At 36.4% G+C, this 22,448-nt stretch overlaps 1 protein-coding gene across 3 annotated transcripts in view; it reads right to left on the minus strand.

Moving 5' to 3' along the window:
• LOC134679974 (arfGAP with SH3 domain, ANK repeat and PH domain-containing protein) overlaps nt 1-22,448 on the minus strand; it is an 89,316-nt gene that overhangs the window by 53,207 nt on the left and 13,661 nt on the right. For all 3 annotated transcript variants that reach the window (XR_010100412.1, XR_010100411.1, XM_063538934.1), the window contains exon 2: nt 14,393-14,465. Coding sequence is in view for 1 of the 3 variants with exons in the window: in XM_063538934.1 (XP_063395004.1) it covers nt 14,393-14,465 (73 nt within the window). In the remaining 2 variants the exon portion in view is untranslated. The remainder of the gene's footprint in view (nt 1-14,392; nt 14,466-22,448) is intronic.

Genomic DNA, 22,448 nt, shown 5'->3' on the forward strand with positions numbered 1-22,448 from the left:
GCTGCTTTCTGGTGAACGTAAAAACACGAATTATTATGTAAATACAGAATTAGAGTAGCTGATATTGCAAAATTACGATATTACCTATCAACTTAGTATACATGTAAAAAGTTAGAAATGTAGACAATGTGCTTGTCTAGATATTGATTTCTGGTTAAGCAGTATAGCCAATATTGAATTAAAGTTTGTAGAGTTAATACTACACGGTCATAATAAAGATCTTACTTCTCACACAAAAGATTAGAAATATAAAATCACGGCGACACTAAATACTGATACGTAAGTATGCATTCCGAGCTTATATTAAGTTACATTTCAAACGCGGCGTTTTCGCGCGCCGCGCTGTGCTTCGGGGCAGGAGGCAGCGATCGACGGTCGCGGGCTAGCGGTTAGCGCGGTGACCTTAAAAATACGCAAAGCGTTTATAAAATTATTATCAATGGTAAACAGTTATTTTACACAGTACACTAATGGAAACTTACCTTTCCTTATTTATTTCTATATGTACTAGGGATTGCCCGCGGTTTCGTTTACGTAGAATTCGTTATCGTGTTAAGTATAGAAATAATAGATACATTTGAAAATTATTTTAGGTGCATTGTCATACAGATAACTACCCTTGTTAAAGTATTCTTCAAATTCAATACACAGGTGTCATTTCAATATAATTTTGCGTAATTTGGCGCTTTTAGGTTATAAATGACTAGCGACATATATTTTTTAAGAGCGATCATCTCCGATAATATTTACTTTATCATAAAATCAATTTCAAACTAACGATATTTATCATTTTAAAGTCAATATTACCAACCAACTGATCCAATTTACCTACGGAAACAACTCAAAATTTGCATCAAATTAAATGCCACTTTTCTTATCCGTTTGGAACAATCAAGAGGGCCTTTACGAGCTGATGTGATGAAAATTTTATTTAACCTTCGTCCCTCGAAACCTTCACTACGCTCAAGGTTCAATTTTACGAACCACTCGCTACGCTCGTGCTTCAATTTTAGAATGTTTGAATTTGTGAATGTACTTCCTGCCTCGCACAGCCAAACTGTGGAATGAACTGTCCGATACGACCTTCAAACCTTAAAAGACCCCCATCTTAAACGCGCGTCGGCAACGCGCTTGCAACCCTTCTGGTGTTGCGGGTGTCCATGGGCGGCGGTAATCGCTAACCACCAGGTGATTCGTCTGCTCGTTTGCCTTCTATTTAATAAAAAAAAATGTTTCGCTTGTTTGGGTATCAATATTAGCACGAGCGGTTAATCAACAACTTTTCCCCTTGTAAAACAAATAAGGTAGGTTAAGTGCAGGCATATGAGGCCCGGCGGGTAACAAGGCCCAGCATTCAAAAATAACAATTGCTCCCTATTATTCCCAATTATTCTGAATTTGTACTTGTTGCTAAGAAGGCCCACTGTCAGTGCAGGTAAAAAGGTCCAGTCCCGGGCCTTATTGAACGTATGAGATGAAATATTAGATTAAAATATTTTAAGATAATTTTGAATATTTTTAATCTCTTATTAATAAGGTCGATTTGAAGAAACTTCTATAAAATTATGACTTATAAATAACACTTGCACTGCGTGGGCTGTCAAAATTGCTGCAGACTTTTCTTGGTCTAACTCTAATAATTTATCACTTGCTTTATTGACCTAAAGACGTTTATAGAATCAAAAAGTCTAATAACATTGAGGCACTTATACTTTTTAAAGGCAGTAACTATTTACAAGTGATTTTTTTTGTTAATACATAGGTAGGTATTTACGATAGAAGTGCGAAAAATAGATATTTTGCAACGAGTGACAAATTTTAACACACGGCCAAAGGGAGTGTTTTAATGTGCTTATTATAGCACCGGTGTCGTAATGTAGCACCAGATGTACTATCAAAATTATGTTAAAAGATAATACTTATTTGTTACGAATAAATATTTATACTGTAAAAAATTATCCCACCAAACACATTTTCATGTAAATTGTTGCTAAGACGAAACCATAAGACTCGCACTGTCAAAAAGTTGTCAGATCTCTTGTCGAGCCAAGCTTCAAACTCTACAAGCCCTAACTTCACTAACTCTACACCTTAGTGAAAATATGTGGCTTGGCTGTTTCGCTACCGCCACATGGGCATAAGGTGAAAAATTTATTAAATTCATTATTTTTAGGGTTCCGTACCTTGTAACGTAGTACATTTTTCTAAATTTGAAATAAATATTTTGGGTCGATTGATAATTAAAAGAAAAATACCTCTTCTTATTTCAACGTTTTTAACGGTGTCCAAAACAAACCTCATTGATTGCATTTCTATGCATAATCTGTTGCATTCAGATGCACCTCTCGATGCTTATCTGTTGTCGGGGTTGTTCTGCATCTGAGGAACGTTTAAATTCTGAGGTCGGTCCTTTCCATGATTTAATTTAGTAGGGCATCAGCGCCAGCTGCAAAGTTTAGAGTAAATTTAGAATTTTGAGCAACCACTAAAGTAAGATAAATACATTTGAAAATCCTGGTACATAGTATTTAGTATAAAAATAAATTAGTTCTTAAAATAAGTAGAATTCTGTGTGAAGCTTTATTCTGGACCTGTTAAGCGGCCCAGCTGTCCACTGAGCTAAGTTCTAAAATTAGGTGTCGTCAAATCAAGTTAAAGGTTCACACAGATTCACAGGTTAGGATTAAATCACAAACTTACCACTGGCAAGATCTTAGGTTTAATAAAGTTTCTATAATATAATTTGTGTTCGCTTTTTCATCTCCCAAATTAGGTTCCTCTAGCAAGCAATTTTAGACACCACATTTTTACTAAGTATTTAAATTTCATTTTTTTGTGCTAACGTGCTATAGCTTTCTTTGAACAAGCCGGAGCTTTGCAATTTATTTAACCCCTTTAAAATAGCACGTTTCAACCTCAAAAGGAAAAATACTGAACCCTTATAGGATCACTCGTGTGTCTGGCTGTCCGTCTGTCACAGCCTATTTGCTCCGTAACTACTGCACCAATAAGTTGAAATTTGGTATACACATGTAAGTCTATAACCCAAGAACATACATGTAAAGTAAATAATAGAAATTCAAATAAAGGGGTCACTTTTGAGATGAATGATAAATAGAAGAAAAAAAACACTATATCTTGTTATATATCAAATTAAGGGGCTCATTGTGAGAACCTCAGATATTTTTTTTAATAATTTTAAAATAAATAGTTTAGAAGTTATTTAAGAAAATACGCAAAAAATGACCATTCCCCCCCCTTATCTCCGAAACTACTGGGTCTAAAATTATGAAAAAAATACACATATTAGCTCTTTTCCTATAGATGCCAGAAAAACCTATTAGAAATGTGCAGTCAAGCGTGAGTCGGACTTAAGTACCTAGTTTTCCGATCCCTACGGGTTTTTTAAAGACATTTTACTCACTTTTCTCTAAAAAAAAATATATTGTTAAAATTGTGTAATGTACGGAACCCTTGGAACGCGAGTCCGACTCGCATTTGGGCGGTTTTTGTATTATACTTACAATAGTTCTTGTAGAAACGAAACGACCAAGCCACATACTTTTGGTGTAGAGCTAGTAAAGTTAGAGGGCTTTTAGAGTTAGAAGCTTGGCAAGAGATCTGATAACTTTTTGACAGTGGTTTCGTTTGGGCAACATTTTACATCAAAAAGTTTTTAGTGGGATTTCACTTCTTTTTGTAAGATGCTTATGACAATCTTCCATGCCCTAATTTAAAGGGGTGAACAAGGGGGGGGTGAAGGGGGGGGGGGGTGATTTACTATTAAAAATCCTGAAATAAGTATCTGGGGGCATCTGTTACACAATGTACTTCTTACTGATTCCCTATATAAACCCTTCATCCCATAAGGGTAAACTTTGGGGTTGAAATCTGCCTTCACCCCGTAAGGGTAAACTTTGAGGTTGAAATCTATTCTATATCCTTCCCCATAACAATACCTATCTACATACCAAATTTCAACTAAATCGGTTCAGCGATTATTGATTCCCCATACAAAATTAAACCCCCTCTTCATCCCCTTAGGGATAAAAAATTAATTTCAAGTTTTTGAATTTATTTGTTGTTTGTGTACTAAAACTATCTTACATACCAAATTTCAGCTTCTTAGAGGACTTCAGGAAGTACCCGGTATTGATGATCATCAAGTGAGTGAGTCAGTGACGAAATCGAAGTTTTTAGATATGAATAAAATCTAAAGTATAAGAGCTATGCAATTGATATGCTTAATAAGTCCGAGAACTTTGTTTATCTGGTATAATCCAACCCCAAGTTATGAGGGTTCCAAAACACGACGAAGCGCTTCGAGAAAAGGTAGATGCCCTTATGCTTTGCTCGTCTTGGCAGGGGCACTGCCGTGCCCCCAGATGTTAAAAGATGATACTACTGTAACTAATAAAGATTTATGTTTAGTTACCTACTATTTTCGCGTAAACTAGACAATTTTTATATCTTTAGTTATTAAGGCCCAAAATAATTATTTTCACTTATTATAAATAAATCCTCCTGTTATGAAGTATCAAATATTGTTATTTGTATATGTATAACTCTTAAGTTAAAAACAATAAAATCTGTTATTACCTACTGTCGAAATGATTATTTTTTGCGGGAGTAAGTAATACACTGCTAGTGTTCAATAAGGCCCATAATAGGACTTTTAAGGTATATTTTCCAAGAGTATCGTAATATTTTTATAACTATTTTGGTATAATGAAGAAGCTTAAATAAATGAGAAACCTATTTGAGTGAGTTTTTCATACTTCATATCCTGTTTATTAAAAAAAACCATTTTAATTTAAGGTGGGCTCTATCTATATAGGCATATACGGCCCACACGGAATATACAATAAGGTAAGTGGCCTCACTTACCTTATTGTATATTCAGGATGTATACCGTGTAATATTGAGCAGTTGGTTTATAATATACATATTATGATATTGACCTTGAATAGGACAGGACATGACAATAGGAACCAGAAATAGGTATAGTTGGTCAAACCACTCAGAGCGATTTGGACTATAGGACTTAGTATGGTTTTAGAGTTCGGAAAAGTTATCCTTTTTTAAGTAGGAAATGGAAGTTAGGTTTTGAGGTGGAAGTTATCTCTGGACGCAGGACCCCGAGTCTCTTTAGGCTTGTCGTCTTGCCACCAGGGTTGACGACCACTATCACCTACCTCTCATAACATAACAAAAAAACGGTTGAGATCGTTAGTAGTGTTAAATATTCGGTAAATATTTAATTCACGAATTTTGTTCGGAACGTGGCGAACAGTAAAACTGTTACGTTATTATTTTTGCATGGGCGATGAATGTTTGAATCTGTTAGTGCGTGATGTATGTGCGGTGCGATCGAAGCTGTGCTCAGTCTCAGAGCGATTTGGACTATAGGACTTAGTATGGTTTTAGAGTTTGGAAAAGTTATCCTTGGACGCACGATCCCTCGTCTTGTACCAGTCGTCGTGCCGCCAAGGACGACAAACCACTCACCTGCTAAGTACCTCTCAACCCCAACATCGGAGCTATCTTTAATATGACCAAATGGTAACGCATTGTTACGCTTTGTCCGGTACTTACCATACCCGACAAACATCGAAATAGTACTTTGTTTTTTTAACTTAGCGTATTTTTTTTAATTCACGTGTCGTTAGGCGTAAGTCCTAATGATTTTTTTAATAGTACTATTTCGCATGTTGCCGTACCTCATTTTGTTTAGGTATACCGTATTTTTTGGGGGGTGGTGTGAAACATGATTTGGGACGTTTCTTTTCCTCCGACAAGTCAGTCGGGGACAAATTTTTTAGGTAGAGATTAAAACTCAATTTAGCAACTTTGATGGTTTGAAACTTAGATTTTGTTGGATTGTTTTCCGGTTTGGATTTATGGTTATTGGAGTCGGGTGATGGTTTATTGCCCAGACTTCATCATTTTGCCCGGACAAGGAGAGTTTATATTGATGAATGCTGAACATCGGTCCTGGCGGTTGGAATTGGCTTTCTCAGTACAACAAGCTTTTTCCGCGTTGTGCTGAGAAGGCCAACGGTTTGTTCACTGGTTTGTAAGGTATAACGGAGGTTTTTTTCTATGTGTTGCGCAGATGGCCGCATAGTTTTTTTCACCTTCCGTATGTTAACGTGGGTTCGAGATTTTCTTTTTTGGTCGTTGGTTTTTAGATTCGGTTGATCCATATTTGTAGAAACGTTAGATTTTTTTCAAGATATATAGAGTAGAGTCCTTAGACTCCTGTGGGACAAAATCTCGAAGCCGCGTTAGATTTTTGCTCAATTTGATTAGCTTGTTTATTGGGTTAGTTTTCTTGCCTTTGGTGTGTTGTTGGTCTGGTCCAATAAACTTATTTGTAGGATCCGAATCGCTGAGGACAGCGAGCGGTTCACCTACGTTGAACCTTAAAATCGGGGAGGGGGGTATTGTAACGTAGTACATTTTTCTAAATTTGAAATAAATATTTTGGGTCGATTGATAATTAAAAGAAAAATACCTCTTCTTATTTCAACGTTTTTAACGGTGTCCAAAACAAACCTCATTGATTGCATTTCTATGCATAATCTGTTGCATTCAGATGCACCTCTCGATGCTTATCTGTTGTCGGGGTTGTCATATGACTAAAAATAATTAAAACTTGAGATATTTATGTTGTCACTCCAGGAAAACTTTGTATGAAGTAGGTAGGATTTATAAGATAAAAAACAATTTCGATTTAAAACAAAACATAGAAATTACAGACTTACAAAGGGGCTCTGGAATGAAACAATATTAGATTAAATGGTAAAAATATATTTCTTAGGCTCAGGAGTGATATTGTCTAAATAATTCAGACAGAATTTTCGTGGGATTTGTGTCTTCAAGGGACTGCCACCCTACCTTTTGTTAATAGGGCTCTCAGGGACTCCATATTGGAGATCATTCGAGAATGATAGGCACATTTGATTTGGGAACCCCTCTGGGGACACTCGCTCGCAAGAGCCCAATTTGTGGGAAGACCACACTTTCGGCATGGTGGTCTGAAAGATGGAAACGGCTTGAGTCCTTCGGAAGCTCCACTGAGTGAGTAGAAATTAAATTTCGTGGTGATCAACTCCACAATGGCGCGAGACGTTGTGGGTTTGTTCTTAACCAGATTTTGGTTCTTTGCAGAGAGACTCCTGCTCGAGGGAAGGGAGCGCTCCGCCAGAAGGCTTAGCAGCTACCAGTGCGGTGAGCCAAATTTCCAATGGTTACATCTCTTTTCTAGCGGCCATAAAGGGCGTAGGCTAATATAACCTTTTCTCGGTTTTCAGGAGCCGGGATTTATCCATTTACTTATTCATTCGTTGAGTAATTTATCTCAAAAGCTTCAAAATCCTAGAAGTCAATTTAATTTTGGAGACCTCCTGGAGCGAGGAATTTAAGCACGCCATCTGCCTCTGCCACGTCGTTTTGGTACCACGTGCGCGGCCCCTGAGCTCTATATCACAGCTCAGCATCTAGCTTCACCGGGGAAAGCAGCCTGTCACCCCGCTGCATCTGAGGAACGTTTAAATTCTGAGGTCGGTCCTTTCCATGATTTAATTTAGTAGGGCATCAGCGCCAGCTGCAAAGTTTAGAGTAAATTTAGAATTTTGAGCAACCACTAAAGTAAGATAAATACATTTGAAAATCCTGGTACATAGTATTTAGTATAAAAATAAATTAGTTCTTAAAATAAGTAGAATTCTGTGTGAAGCTTTATTCTGGACCTGTTAAGCGGCCCAGCTGTCCACTGAGCTAAGTTCTAAAATTAGGTGTCGTCAAATCAAGTTAAAGGTTCACACAGATTCACAGGTTAGGATTAAATCACAAACTTACCACTGGCAAGATCTTAGGTTTAATAAAGTTTCTATAATATAATTTGTGTTCGCTTTTTCATCTCCCAAATTAGGTTCCTCTAGCAAGCAATTTTAGACACCACATTTTTACTAAGTATTTAAATTTCATTTTTTTGTGCTAACGTGCTATAGCTTTCTTTGAACAAGCCGGAGCTTTGCAATTTATTTAACCCCTTTAAAATAGCACGTTTCAACCTCAAAAGGAAAAATACTGAACCCTTATAGGATCACTCGTGTGTCTGGCTGTCCGTCTGTCACAGCCTATTTGCTCCGTAACTACTGCACCAATAAGTTGAAATTTGGTATACACATGTAAGTCTATAACCCAAGAACATACATGTAAAGTAAATAATAGAAATTCAAATAAAGGGGTCACTTTTGAGATGAATGATAAATAGAAGAAAAAAACACTATATCTTGTTATATATCAAATTAAGGGGCTCATTGTGAGAACCTCAGATATTTTTTTTAATAATTTTAAAATAAATAGTTTAGAAGTTATTTAAGAAAATACGCAAAAAATGACCATTCCCCCCCCTTATCTCCGAAACTACTGGGTCTAAAATTATGAAAAAAATACACATATTAGCTCTTTTCCTATAGATGCCAGAAAAACCTATTAGAAATGTGCAGTCAAGCGTGAGTCGGACTTAAGTACCTAGTTTTCCGATCCCTACGGGTTTTTTAAAGACATTTTACTCACTTTTCTCTAAAAAAAAATATATTGTTAAAATTGTGTAATGTACGGAACCCTTGGAACGCGAGTCCGACTCGCATTTGGGCGGTTTTTGTATTATACTTACAATAGTTCTTGTAGAAACGAAACGACCAAGCCACATACTTTTGGTGTAGAGCTAGTAAAGTTAGAGGGCTTTTAGAGTTAGAAGCTTGGCAAGAGATCTGATAACTTTTTGACAGTGGTTTCGTTTGGGCAACATTTTACATCAAAAAGTTTTTAGTGGGATTTCACTTCTTTTTGTAAGATGCTTATGACAATCTTCCATGCCCTAATTTAAAGGGGTGAACAAGGGGGGGGGGGGGGGGTGAAGGGGGGGGGGGTGATTTACTATTAAAAATCCTGAAATAAGTATCTGGGGGCATCTGTTACACAATGTACTTCTTACTGATTCCCTATATAAACCCTTCATCCCATAAGGGTAAACTTTGGGGTTGAAATCTGCCTTCACCCCGTAAGGGTAAACTTTGAGGTTGAAATCTATTCTATATCCTTCCCCATAACAATACCTATCTACATACCAAATTTCAACTAAATCGGTTCAGCGATTATTGATTCCCCATACAAAATTAAACCCCCTCTTCATCCCCTTAGGGATAAAAAATTAATTTCAAGTTTTTGAATTTATTTGTTGTTTGTGTACTAAAACTATCTTACATACCAAATTTCAGCTTCTTAGAGGACTTCAGGAAGTACCCGGTATTGATGATCATCAAGTGAGTGAGTCAGTGACGAAATCGAAGTTTTTAGATATGAATAAAATCTAAAGTATAAGAGCTATGCAATTGATATGCTTAATAAGTCCGAGAACTTTGTTTATCTGGTATAATCCAACCCCAAGTTATGAGGGTTCCAAAACACGACGAAGCGCTTCGAGAAAAGGTAGATGCCCTTATGCTTTGCTCGTCTTGGCAGGGGCACTGCCGTGCCCCCAGATGTTAAAAGATGATACTACTGTAACTAATAAAGATTTATGTTTAGTTACCTACTATTTTCGCGTAAACTAGACAATTTTTATATCTTTAGTTATTAAGGCCCAAAATAATTATTTTCACTTATTATAAATAAATCCTCCTGTTATGAAGTATCAAATTTTATTTTATAAAACCATAAACATAATTAAAAACAAACTTAGAATAAAATTAACCTAAAATTATAAAACTATATTGTTATTTGTATATGTATAACTCTTAAGTTAAAAACAATAAAATCTGTTATTACCTACTGTCGAAATGATTATTTTTTGCGGGATTAAGTAATACACTGCTAGTGTTCAATAAGGCCCATAATAGGACTTTTAAGGTATATTTTCCAAGAGTATCGTAATATTTTTATAACTATTTTGGTATAATGAAGAAGCTTAAATAAATGAGAAACCTATTTGAGTGAGTTTTTCATACTTCATATCCTGTTTATTAAAAAAAACCATTTTAATTTAAGGTGGGCTCTATCTATATAGGCATATACGGCCCACACGGAATATACAATAAGGTAAGTGGCCTCACTTACCTTATTGTATATTCAGGATGTATACCGTGTAATATTGAGCAGTTGGTTTATAATATACATATTATGATATTGACCTTGAATAGGACAGGACATGACAATAGGAACCAGAAATAGGTATAGTTGGTCAAACCATTTGTCAGTAAATAAAAACAAAAAACTATATTCATCCTTTTCTTTTGGGTGCTAGTACTAGTGTAAGTCAAAGATAGTATGATGATTCTCTCTGTCTATGTTTGAAATGAGACATTCCTTTGACAAACTATGTATAGTAAAAAATAGTTGTGAATATCTTGTACATTTTTATTACAATATTAGTCAAGATAATGAAATATAGCTGGTCAAGCAAATCTTGTCACAAAAAAAAGGCGCGAAACACAAATTTTCTATGGGACGATATCCCTTCGCGCCTACATTTTTCAAATTTGCCGCCTCTTTCTACTGCCAAGATCTGATTGACCAGCTGTAGGTATTTTTACGTAATAAGATATTTTAATTTCACGTAATGTCCGCATCTAATTTATATTTGTGCACGGTAAACAAAGAAATGAATGATAAGAAAAGACAGACAGTGTTACTGAGCGGGAGGTGGGGCGAGGGGCGAAGTATAGGTAGGCTATGATAGGCTCTCGAGCGCCGCGCCGGCGACTGATGGACCAGCGCGGCGTATGTATGAATTTCGCGCCTTTTTAACTAGATTTTACTATTACAATGCAAGCTACACGCAGAAATTTCTTACTTTCCATAATATGGCTGCGTATATTATTTTATAGTAATAGACTTATTTTTACAGACTCTAATTCAATATTGGATCTTATAGGACATGAAACGCATATTAATTCTAGAGCATATATCTTATTCTTCTAGCTTTTTAGCGTGCCTATTAACTTAAAAAATGAGATATGTTGTTGTGGATTTATTAAACTTTAATTCAATATCGACAAAATAATAAGCTAATTTGTAGTTTGACAAAGAAGCACGTTAAAAAAATTTCTAATAATTTTACATTATAAAGCGTCATACATATTATAAACAATGGAACTTAAACATTGCACTTTAATTCAATATTAAAAAATCATTACTAAAAATATATAAATACCTAATTTATATCTAACGCTCGTTCTAACTTTTCATCATATATTGCAAATATGCTTAAAAATATGTCCCATATCAGATAAGTATCACTTTTTCAACTTTAGAATTATCAAAACTTATAGTACAAAAATCCGGTCCCACTATTGAGCTAATATTGCTATGAATTATGTTTAAAGATGACATGGGATGGGACAGTGACGAGCGCTCGAACGTCTGTCTGGCAACGTGAACGTTTCCAGAAAATCCGTTTACCACAAGCCAGAAGTAATCAAATGTTTATATTATGACCGTGACTGTACTTGTTCGGTTTGCTCTTGATGCACAAATAAAGCTTCTAAATGAATGATTAATCAGAGTAAACACAGTTGCATCATCTTCAAAGCGCTAAACAAACGAATGTGTATCTAAGATTTCATAGCAATCAAGGATGCATTCAGTCTAGAAACTTGATTTGAAGTACTGCAGCAACATAGTACTGTGGCGAGCGAAACCAGACGCGACCCACTTTCCTGGACAAGTTGGTTAAGGGAAATGCACTCGCGACAGCGGACAGACATTCAATTCTTGTTTTAATCCAAGCTTATTTAATTCATTCGCCATATTAGTCTAGGTTTTCCAAAGTCGAATGAATAATAGGGATCACGGTTAGGTAAAAAATTCAAACGTCCTGACGATTTCTTTGGTTAATCGTTTACTCATACGGCATAACCATTATAAAAAAAGTTACGACAAATACACTTTGCGTATCTGTATTGCATGCACTTACGGCGTCTTTATAATACCCTAATTGGAGCTCAAGTTCTTTGCGCCCAAGTGAGTACGACACGCAATACTTCCATATTTAGAACGCTTGCCGTTTAATTGTCTCTGTGTTTAATTAAACTGCATGTGTACAATCTTGAGAATAACCAATATTCTTATTCAATAATTTCGTCGGTAAAAAAGAAAATATTCAAGGAAAGTAATATGTATTTCCATTTTAAAGGTAATTAAAACCAAGAAAGAGGCTTAAATGACCTGAGTAAATTCTTTGGATATATTTCTAGGAGGTCAATCTGAAGTGTTAAAATTGCCTCGATAGGATAAGTAGGTGTAATATTAGATGAAAACTAACACGTATTAGACGTTATACGAGACAGAAGAGACAACCTCATATTTACCACTGGATTGCAACAGTTTTGCCCTGTAGGTACGGATCTACAGGGCAAAACAGCTCAGATCTCTGAGAGATTTCCCCGAGGTCGAATATTTATCAAAGGTTTGACGGGATTTCTTGAGGCTGGATTAGCCTATCCCTTCATCGAAATAAGCGCTAGAACTCGAGTTGCGGAAACCTAAGGGGTTGTGCACAAATCACGCGAGGTGTTTTCGGCTACTTTTTGACCCCCCCTCCCCCCCTGGTGATATTTGGTGAGGTTTTTGGCTACCCCCACACAACCTCACGTGTATTTTTTTTATTTCTTCATTCGACCTAATTTTAAGAAAAATTGTATTGTATATAGAAAATATTGTTTATTTTTCTATTTTCGTTAAATAGACTCGCTATTTTGAAGTGCAAAGTGAAGATTTATGTTTAACGAAACCAAGAAAAAGTATCTACTCATGTGGTAGGTGTTTTTTTCATAGTTTCGTTCACTGTAGAAAAATACACGTGAGGTTTCCTTATTACCCCCCCCCCCCCTCCCCCAACGTGATCTATCGTGATTTTTTCGTGACCCCCCCACCCCCTATCGAACCTCGCGTCATTTGTGCACAAGCCCTAACCAATACTACAATAGAATCTAATCAAGTAATCAGTAAGAAGCACTGCGTGACTATGAGCGCTTTAAATTCCCTTCCCAATATCGGTGGTAAATTACAGACAACCCTATTATTGCGATATTTGGGTCATTCTAGTTCAGTAGTCTGTTCAGCCTCTAGGCTACCGTATTGACTATTGAGTGGTAAATCACGAACTACAGTAATGGCTTTAACAATAGTAACACAAAGGTAAATGTGTGTTTTCAATTCCATGTCATACAGCAGAAAATTGCTAAATAATTGTTGGTCCAGATCCAGATTACACAATTTAATTTTTAATTTTACGTAACTTTTAGTAATACAAGGATTTTAAATATTGATTGCATTGCAATTTTGTACGTTATATAGAGTAACAAGTCAATATGTACTAAAACGCCAAGGGAATCCAACTCTTCACGCGAATTTTTAATTTTGAGATAAGTGACCAAAAGGTGTGTAACTTTCCACGAGAAAACATTTTTTATAACATGAGGCAAATTCAACTTTTTGATATTGTTCACCTTATGACGAGCAAGTGCTACTATCACGTGCTCGTCACACACAGACAACTTCCTCTGTCATTAGAAAAAAAGTTTCCAATTGCCAATTCATGATTACAGACATGTCACAACATTTGCAATAACAGAATCAGCCATAAAACGAATTGAATTACGGGCCCGCATTATTGTCGGCAGAACATGAGATAAACATGGATCTACTGTTTTGTATTCCCGACTCTCGTTCCGACTAAAAATAGGGGATGGAGGAAGCAATATGAATAGATAGGACTGGAATAGTTGAACTGTCCGATGCATACTTAACTCGCTTGGCATTCAGTTTGGCTTATATTTGGAGCGGAACGCGTCTCGCGTTCTAAATTAGCGTGTTACTAGGGCCGGGGAAGGAATGTCCACACCAGGATTCGTATTGTGACTGTCATTGACTTCTATGAAAACAGGACGTTTGATTTTTCATATTGACTTCCATGGCAACATGAAGTTCGAATTTTTAGCATACTTTTGTGGTAGATGAAAATTGAACATTGAAGTCTGCAAGCTGTTATTACAAAAATAAGAATTTTTGCATGTATTAATTATAAAGCGATATCTTCATGCATATATGAATTTTAGGCAAACAGTGCTACTTTGCCGGTTGTTAATAACGCGATAGTGGCATAAGGGTCTCCCCAGACATATCGACGCGTCGGCAGGCGCCGACCGATGCGAGCCGAGCCGAACGACGACATATTCGCTCTTGCGCAGACATGAAGCTTTTTCCTATCGGATTTTGACAATTCCGCGTCGACATATGTGTGGGAGCCCTAAAAGATGCAATTATAGATAGCGAACAAAATGGTGCCTTATGACTGAGAAAAACACGAATGGATACATACCATTTCCAGAATTGTGTATCGCCTTTATGGCCTTCTTTAGCTTTGCTAGGCCATCTCGGTCGAAGTCCAAGGTCTGAAACAAGAAAAAACGTATTTTTAACAAATTGTTATTAGATTTTTTTTAATTACATTAGATAATAGGAATATTTCTTAATATATGACAATATATAAAAAAAACACAGTTGACATAAAGGATTAGCAACCTCATAAAAAGGATAAAATCCGCCTTTGTACTAAATCAGCCTCAAGCCGGATCTACCTAACTATTTTATTTTGTGTGTTTTATACTAGTACTAGTTACCTTTTTTGTTTCTTATGGTGATTTATGGACAGCTTTTCATTAACTGTCCGCGTTCGTGGCCAAAAATAAACTTCCACTCGTTACTAACCCCACTTTAGGGTGTTAAAACATTTTGGGGTGTCAAAAGGGTTGACAGAGATTCGAGACAGCGTCACTTACATTTGCAAATGCACTTCCTGTGATAAAAACGGGCAAATAACGTGTTACTGTGTCGTATCGTGTGTACATCAATAATTAGTTGAAGTAAAGTGACAGTCCCGTTGTTATACTTGATGCGATGATGACATTGATGAGTGAACTGATGACAGATGATGCGATAACGTGCCAAAGAAATAAATAAAAAGCCTTTGATAATTTCATTATGTCGTTATTTTTATACCTAATATGATTATAACTAATAACCGCTCGCTTGAGAAGTAAGTATCAGTAAGTGAATAATAGCCCGTTATATCCATTTCACAAACTAGATATGTATCGAATTCACTAAGTTTAAAAGCCAAATGCATGTTCCTCTTTGTCAAAACACTTCTAGAGAGATCTAAACAAAAATAGTGGCGTTTCTTCTATCTATAAGTATTTCCAGGTACTTTACTTCCCCAGACAGGCTGCTCTGCTCCAAAATAAACAACGAGATATTCCGCTGTGCTTGCCTATATCAATTAAATACTCTTCTTCCGCTAATAAGTAAGTTTGTCATTGTTCTCGCTGCATCACAGTTATACAATGGCCACGCGTCTAAAGCGGCCTCAGCTGTAGCCTAACATCTGTCGCCCCAACTGGCGATTTATCAAAGCCCCCTCCGAATGGAGCAACCGAGCAACTAAATCGCATGATACCAGCTAAACCAAAGGGTCTTTTCTCTATTTCAATTTCACCGCGACATACGGCTTTTTTGACTTAGCGAAATGTACTACCGTGTTAACGCAAAAGGCGTATGTGCATAGCTACAGTGAACTGTTATTGGTTGTTTTTAGTTCAGTGTAATAAAAATGCAAGCTGTTTTAGTGCGAGACCTCAATTCGATTGCTTTTTAACTGGAGAATGCTCGAGTCGATTCGTTTAATTGAACACTTGATCTCAATTAAAACTTCAACCTACCTTTAGGAGCTGATCGCTGTTTATGTTCATTATCTGGTAAATTACAATTCAAGTTATACGTATTGGAAATATTATTATACAATTTCTTCCGTTACAATTATAAGTACATTCCCGTGTAAGAATGAGATGTCTCCACTGATGTTTGCGAAATAAAATGTTTGGTAAATCGAAGAACTTTTATCATAGTACCGGTAGAGCCAAATTACAATGAAATAGATGCTTTAAGTTAAATACTTTATAAATATGTATAAGTAGCGGGTAAAATATAAGTGTAGAGGCACGAGTATCCATCCATTTGTCAGTCAAGTAGGTAAAATACCTAAATCCAAAAGCAACGTCATAAATAAGATTCAATTTGAACCACCCGTGCAATTGCCATGACTTGCCTTACAAAAATATATGTACAAAGGGATCAGTAAATTAGGTAGTCTCTTTGTACCGCGCGGACACATGCTTAACAAGATGAGCGGTCCTAATCCACAAAACAAAAACAAAGCCAGTGGCAAGTGGGTCAGCCGGCTTGTAAATATATTACTAGAATATATTACCGGAACTTACGTAATTGCTAACGTTTATGCACAAGATAATGATAATAAGCAGATTCGCTTTCTCGGTTGCATTCACCGACGCATGACGAAGCCACTTGCGAAAGGAGTCGACACAATTGCTAACAAGATTTATTTACATTTACTACTTGTTACATACGACATGCGTATGTAGTTTTATTATTGGGTCGGACGTAGAATTAGGTTATTACTTGCCTTTCCTGTTTGTGAATTTTAGTATCTACGTTCAAAAACGTACCTACGCGCTACGCTAGCGAATAATCAAAAATGTTGCCAACAAACCACCGGAATTGCTCGAATGCTGTTATACTTATTGTTTCTCAAAGCAACCCAATTACGAATATGAACAACTCCACATATGTTGCGTTCCGAAACAGTGAATACGGGTTCAGTTCATAGAGCAAAGGGCTGAGTGGATATTTGAAAGTAGATTGGAATTGGGGTTATTTTTATATCGCTTTGGTAGGTATAAAACTGCGTATGGTCATAGTCATAATTTTGATATTGTATATGTATAATAAATGGAATGATTGGAATGGATTCTAGATCTAACTATACAAAATTAAATTAAACAAATTCGATTGTAGTCTCGTTTGCTATAAACTGTAAAGTTAGAATAACAACGTACTCTAACAAATGTAACAGGGTATAACCTACAATACAATATACAATACTCTTTAAAAGTACATATGTATATTTATTTATTCAGATCATTTGTAACTCTTACGCCCACATAGTTCTTCTTCAGACTGACTTTGAGGCAAACTGTAGCACAAATAACCGTAACAAGGTTTTGCATACGAGTACTTATACCAAAACAAGAAAGCACTGACTCAAAGAGGGACTTGCGAAGATCGTGCCCGATCCAAACACAAATATTGACGGCGAAAGTTGTTGACCTTGTAACCTGATGTGGCATCGGAGGTTTGAAACTACTTTCAAGACTTTATGTCGGTTCTTAGCGTATGTTTAGGAATGGCAAGACGAAACTGCTATAAAATTAGTCATCAGAATGCGTTGAGGCAGGATCCTCATGTACTAACATTAAAATACTTAATACGGGTTTCTATCTGCTTTCACCAGTCTCAATGTCACTACTTCGAGGGTAATCAAATCCCATACTTAATAAATTTATCAATGAACAGTGAACAGGTTCATTTCTGGTGTTCAAAATTTTTTAATTCGCATACATTACAGGATTCAGAAGTTAGTATAATATTGTGCTGATTTTGATTGGATGATATAAAAATACATGTATAACACGACACGAGCGTCGAGTTTCTGTTTTACAGAAAATCCCAATGAGAAAGAACCTAGATGACTAATTTTCAATACAAGTCGAACCTCATGGAAAAGCAGCGGGCCTAAACACGTTGGTTGTTTTATATTTATACAAATCAAACGGGTTGCAGGTTTGCAAAGTGGTATTAAAGGTAAATTAATCACGTAGATCGGATATGTACGCACATAATTAAAAGAGAAAGTTGGTAAGAAAACGTAAGTAGGTACCTGCTGCAACTTGTTTAGGGACTTTCGTTTTGTTTATCGTGATTTTATTTTACTATTAGTGTGATTCTACTCGATCAGTGCATTTTACTTATAAGTCGGTACTTTACTGAATGTAATACATGTGGTCAATAATACATTTAATTGTTACTATTCCAAATAAATAAAAGGAAAGGAACTTAACAAAACAATTATAAATTATGACATCATAAATATAATACTGGAGTCAGTTACGGATCGCTGCCATATATGACCCAAAAAATTTTAATTAAGCTATGAGCTTCATTACATATGATCTCTGAGTAATTCTAAGCATTTCTAGCCTCGGAGGCGATAAGAAGCGTGCGTCTAGTCGAGGAGGGCGGAGTACAAAGATGGCCGCCACCCGTCATCATTCAAAAAAATCTGTTCTGGTCTTGGTGGCTACTAGGGCAAGTTTGGTATCATTTTCGTATAAACCGAAGACGTGGAATTCATTGCTGATATTTGTTTATTTCAGTTTCATAGTAATTTTGCAAGAAAAACGTAAAAAGATAAAAACTTGGGATGGAGGTTTTTGCTTTGAGAGCTAATAACTTTTGTATAGTGGCCAAAAGTATCATACAAAAAATACTATAATAAAGCGTAATTCATGCAGCTTCTAAACATAGACATGTTTAGTAATATCCTACTGCAAAAAGATGGTGAAAAAATTATTAAATGACCGCAGCGCGGGTAGTTGGACTCTCGCTAGGCGAAGTTTATCTTACAAAATGGTCGAGTACGAGTATCTACGTAGGTAACTATGCTTACTTTGCTAGATTTTATGATGACGAATAAAATGCTTTCTGTATATTTAATGTCCGCAGTTTCCAGTACACAGACATAATTCTGGTATAGGTTAAAAAAATACACACAGTCCCCATCCCATCCTAAATCCCCATCCCCATAATCCCCATGTCTAAAGAGGAGGGCGGCTCGCTTAACAAATAAGATCATGTACAACCGCAATCTCAGGTTGGGTTAAGTTAGGTTCGTTAGTTACCTTTTATCCCTCAGAGCAGAAAATAGAAGCCCCGCGAGGCGGGGCTTCGTTGGTTTGTCACCAAGTCATACTTGCATAACCTATATTAGTATGACAAATATACATAGCTGTTATGATTTCTAAATGTAAGCTCTCCGCATAATAGTTATTTGTTTTACAAGGGGGCAAAGTTGTTGTTTAACCGCTCGTGCTAATATTGATACCCGATCAAGCGAAAGATTTCAAAATTGAACCACGAGCGTAGTGAGTGGTTCGAAAAATGGAATCTTGAGCGTTATAAGGGTTTCATAGAACGAGGGTTAAACAAAATTTGCCGCCGAGTGAAACACAGAATTTTTCACCACACCAACCTGAAGCAAATATTAAATGTAAAATATCAAACAAAATCAAACCAAATCAAATCCAAATGAATGTTATGTGCAGGTTGAAGTTATTTATAAAAAACAACAAGTAAGTACCTATAAAATTACTTAAAGTGAGTTATAGCATGAAAATTATCGTGAAAATAAATATTTTGCTTCTTCCTAAGTAGTACAATTTCTCTCATAAATAGTGTTTTAATATTATCAAAAATAAGAGCGCTATTTTATTAGAATAATTTCATTTATAATAGTTATTTCTCGGACCCAATTTTGGACCCGGGTATATCCTTAAACTACGTTCAAAAGAGAGGTATGGGCACTGTGAATGTCATCTCGCTTTGTGTGGTAGGGCACAGCACAGCGGATGTCATTCCAGATCTATCCGAGCAGAGCCCAACTGGGGAAGTACGTACTTACCTCTACCTTACAGAAAACACCGGTCAAATAACACCAGGCCCCACTCAAATCGTTGCAAGTGCATTAAAATTAAAGTGCATAAAATTATGTCTGTATGATGAATTATGTCTGGATGAAAGTATTTTATTCGTCATCATAAAATCTAGCAAAGTAAGCATACCTACGTAGATACTCGTACTCGATCATTTTGTAAGATAAACGACGGTCCGCAAGATAAACGAAAGTCCAACTACCCGCGCTGCGGTCATTTAATAATTTTTTCACCATCTTTTTGCAGTAGGATATTACTCAACGTGTATATGTTTAGAATCTGCATGAATTACGCTTTATTATAGTATTTTTTATATGATATTTTTGGCCACTATACAAAAGTTATTAGCTCTCAAAGCAAAAACCTCCATCCTAAATTTTCATCTTTTTACGTTTTTCTTGTAAAATTACTATGAAGCTGAAAAAAACAAATATCAGCAATGAATTCTACGTCTCCGGTTTATACGAAAATGATACCAAACTTGCCCTAGTAGCCACCAGGACCAGAACAGATTTTTTTGAATGATGACGGGTGGCGGCCATCTTTGTACCCCCCCTCCCCTTATTGCCTCCCAGGCTTGAAATGCTTAGAATTACTCAAAGATCATATGTGATGAAGCTCATAGCTTAATAAAATTTTTTTGGGTCAACTTCATAACTGACTCCGCTATAATGTGTACCTACCTACCAGTGGCGGCGCGTCAAACATATCCATAGGCAAGCCGGGGCTAATTTGGCTTACATATTTCCTTTACAACTCTGCTCAAACGTCCAAAAACAGGCAAGCCGGTGGGAATAGGCTTTTATGGACGCGCCGCCACTGCTACCTACGTAAAGCAAAGTTCTATAGCCTCAAACCTGCTTCTAAAGTAAGATTGCATAATAGCTTTATGCATGCCAAAACTGCACCGTGCACCGTGCATACTCCCTCGTGATAAAGTTGCTTGCACTTGAGCACGGCACCTCAAGTAACGTCGCAGGTAAGTACTTTTTAACTTTGATTTAATAATGCCTTTGAGTGCTCTTGTGTAAGGCTAGTTAAAATCTCGAACACGTGGGCACGTATCAAAAGATCTAAAGATCTATACTTAGATCGATGTTACAATGTTACCCAAGATTTGTAACATCATACTAAATTTATAAGCTTGGAAGTACAAAATATGTAGTGACATCTCATAGGTAATAAAATAACATCAAGGGAATTGTCTCAAACTTAACTAAAACTTTAATATAAGGGTCTTACTAAGGCTACCCTTCTGTCTATTGGATAGTGATGTAGGGTTCTGGGTTCTGGCATGTGACAAAAATGTCAATCAAATGTTCCCTGTGTGTGTATATTCACATAAAAATAACGATTAATAAAAACACCATTAAAACACTTATTATTTCTAAACTTGTATAGCGTTTGCGATGGCGCTGAATTTAAGCGAGATATAATAAAAAGCAGTAAAAAAGAGAGAGAGTCAGCAGAAAATGCGACCAACAGAAAAAAATGCAAAATTATTCGGATAATGATACTACATCTGACTGTAGTAGTTGAAGTGAAGTTACTGTGTTCTCTAAACTACAAAATAAAAATATCTAGCAGAGAAGAATACGGTTGAAAACAATTCGAAACGGACATTTTAGAAATCTACCGGCACTCATCAAAGGCTCGCTAAACAATAAAATATATGTTGTTGTCTTAAAAAATGTCCGCGCGTAAAATCTTAAGACAATACAATGGAAGTTTGAAGCACATCGAATTAGAGACGAGACGGGTACAAAACGCTTTGTTAACAGATTTGAAAAGGAATCCGATTATGCGTTTGCAGAGTTTGTTTTTATAATCAACCGAGCGACGAAGTTTTTACGGAACTATAACGAGACGTTTATAAATTAGTCTTGTATATTGTAGAGTTCAGGTTTATCATCGTGACTCACGTTGTTGTATTGGACACGACATGAGCGCAAGCCGGAGTTCTGGCACCAAATCCTCCACATAATTAGTTTATTAAGGACGCAAAAATATGTAAGTGTTGATAGATGTGTTCAAATGTTTTTACACCGCCGAAGAAGGGTTATGTATTCCAAGCGTTTGTATGTTTGTATATGTATATGTATCTCTAATTCTATGGCACGACATACAGCCTAGTGGCTCAATTAGTCGTTAGAGTTGTATTGTGGGAGAAACGCGGAATCGGTATTTTACTTTCTTTAATTCGACTTGTTATTCTTTCTGAATAATGAAAATAATGAAACACACAGATATGTACTTTATTACTTGAACATCGAGGATAGTTTTTCCCATAAAAATCATTCCCTAGCGGTTATAATAATATGTATGTATATGGTTGACTTTCCAACGGGCGGTCGACGTCGTGCTAGTAACTGGCGTATATTTGCGCAGGTATAATGGTAGTAATATTAACATACAAGTTATTCTCGTTTATCAGTATAAGGTATAATATGTTCATATCTAGCAGTTTACCTTAAATGAGTGTAGGACATTACAAGAGCTCACGTAACGAAAGCGCATAAGAACAATGACTCACGGACGGCGGATGCCGGTTCATTTATCAGCTGCATCAGGTGTTACGCGCTATGGGCAGGGTTATTCCCCTTGTTTATAAACATATCGCCTCGGATAACCAGCGTAAAGGCTCAAAGCCCTAAGGGCTGATTTAGACGGCGCGAACTCGCATGCGATTTTAGTTACATTGCGGACTGTTACGTCCAAGTCAACCGACCGATCAAAAACCGCAATGAAATG

The sequence above is a fragment of the Cydia fagiglandana genome, chromosome 3 (assembly GCF_963556715.1).
Source record: "Cydia fagiglandana chromosome 3, ilCydFagi1.1, whole genome shotgun sequence".
In the NCBI taxonomy this organism is placed as follows: domain Eukaryota; kingdom Metazoa; phylum Arthropoda; class Insecta; order Lepidoptera; family Tortricidae; genus Cydia; species Cydia fagiglandana.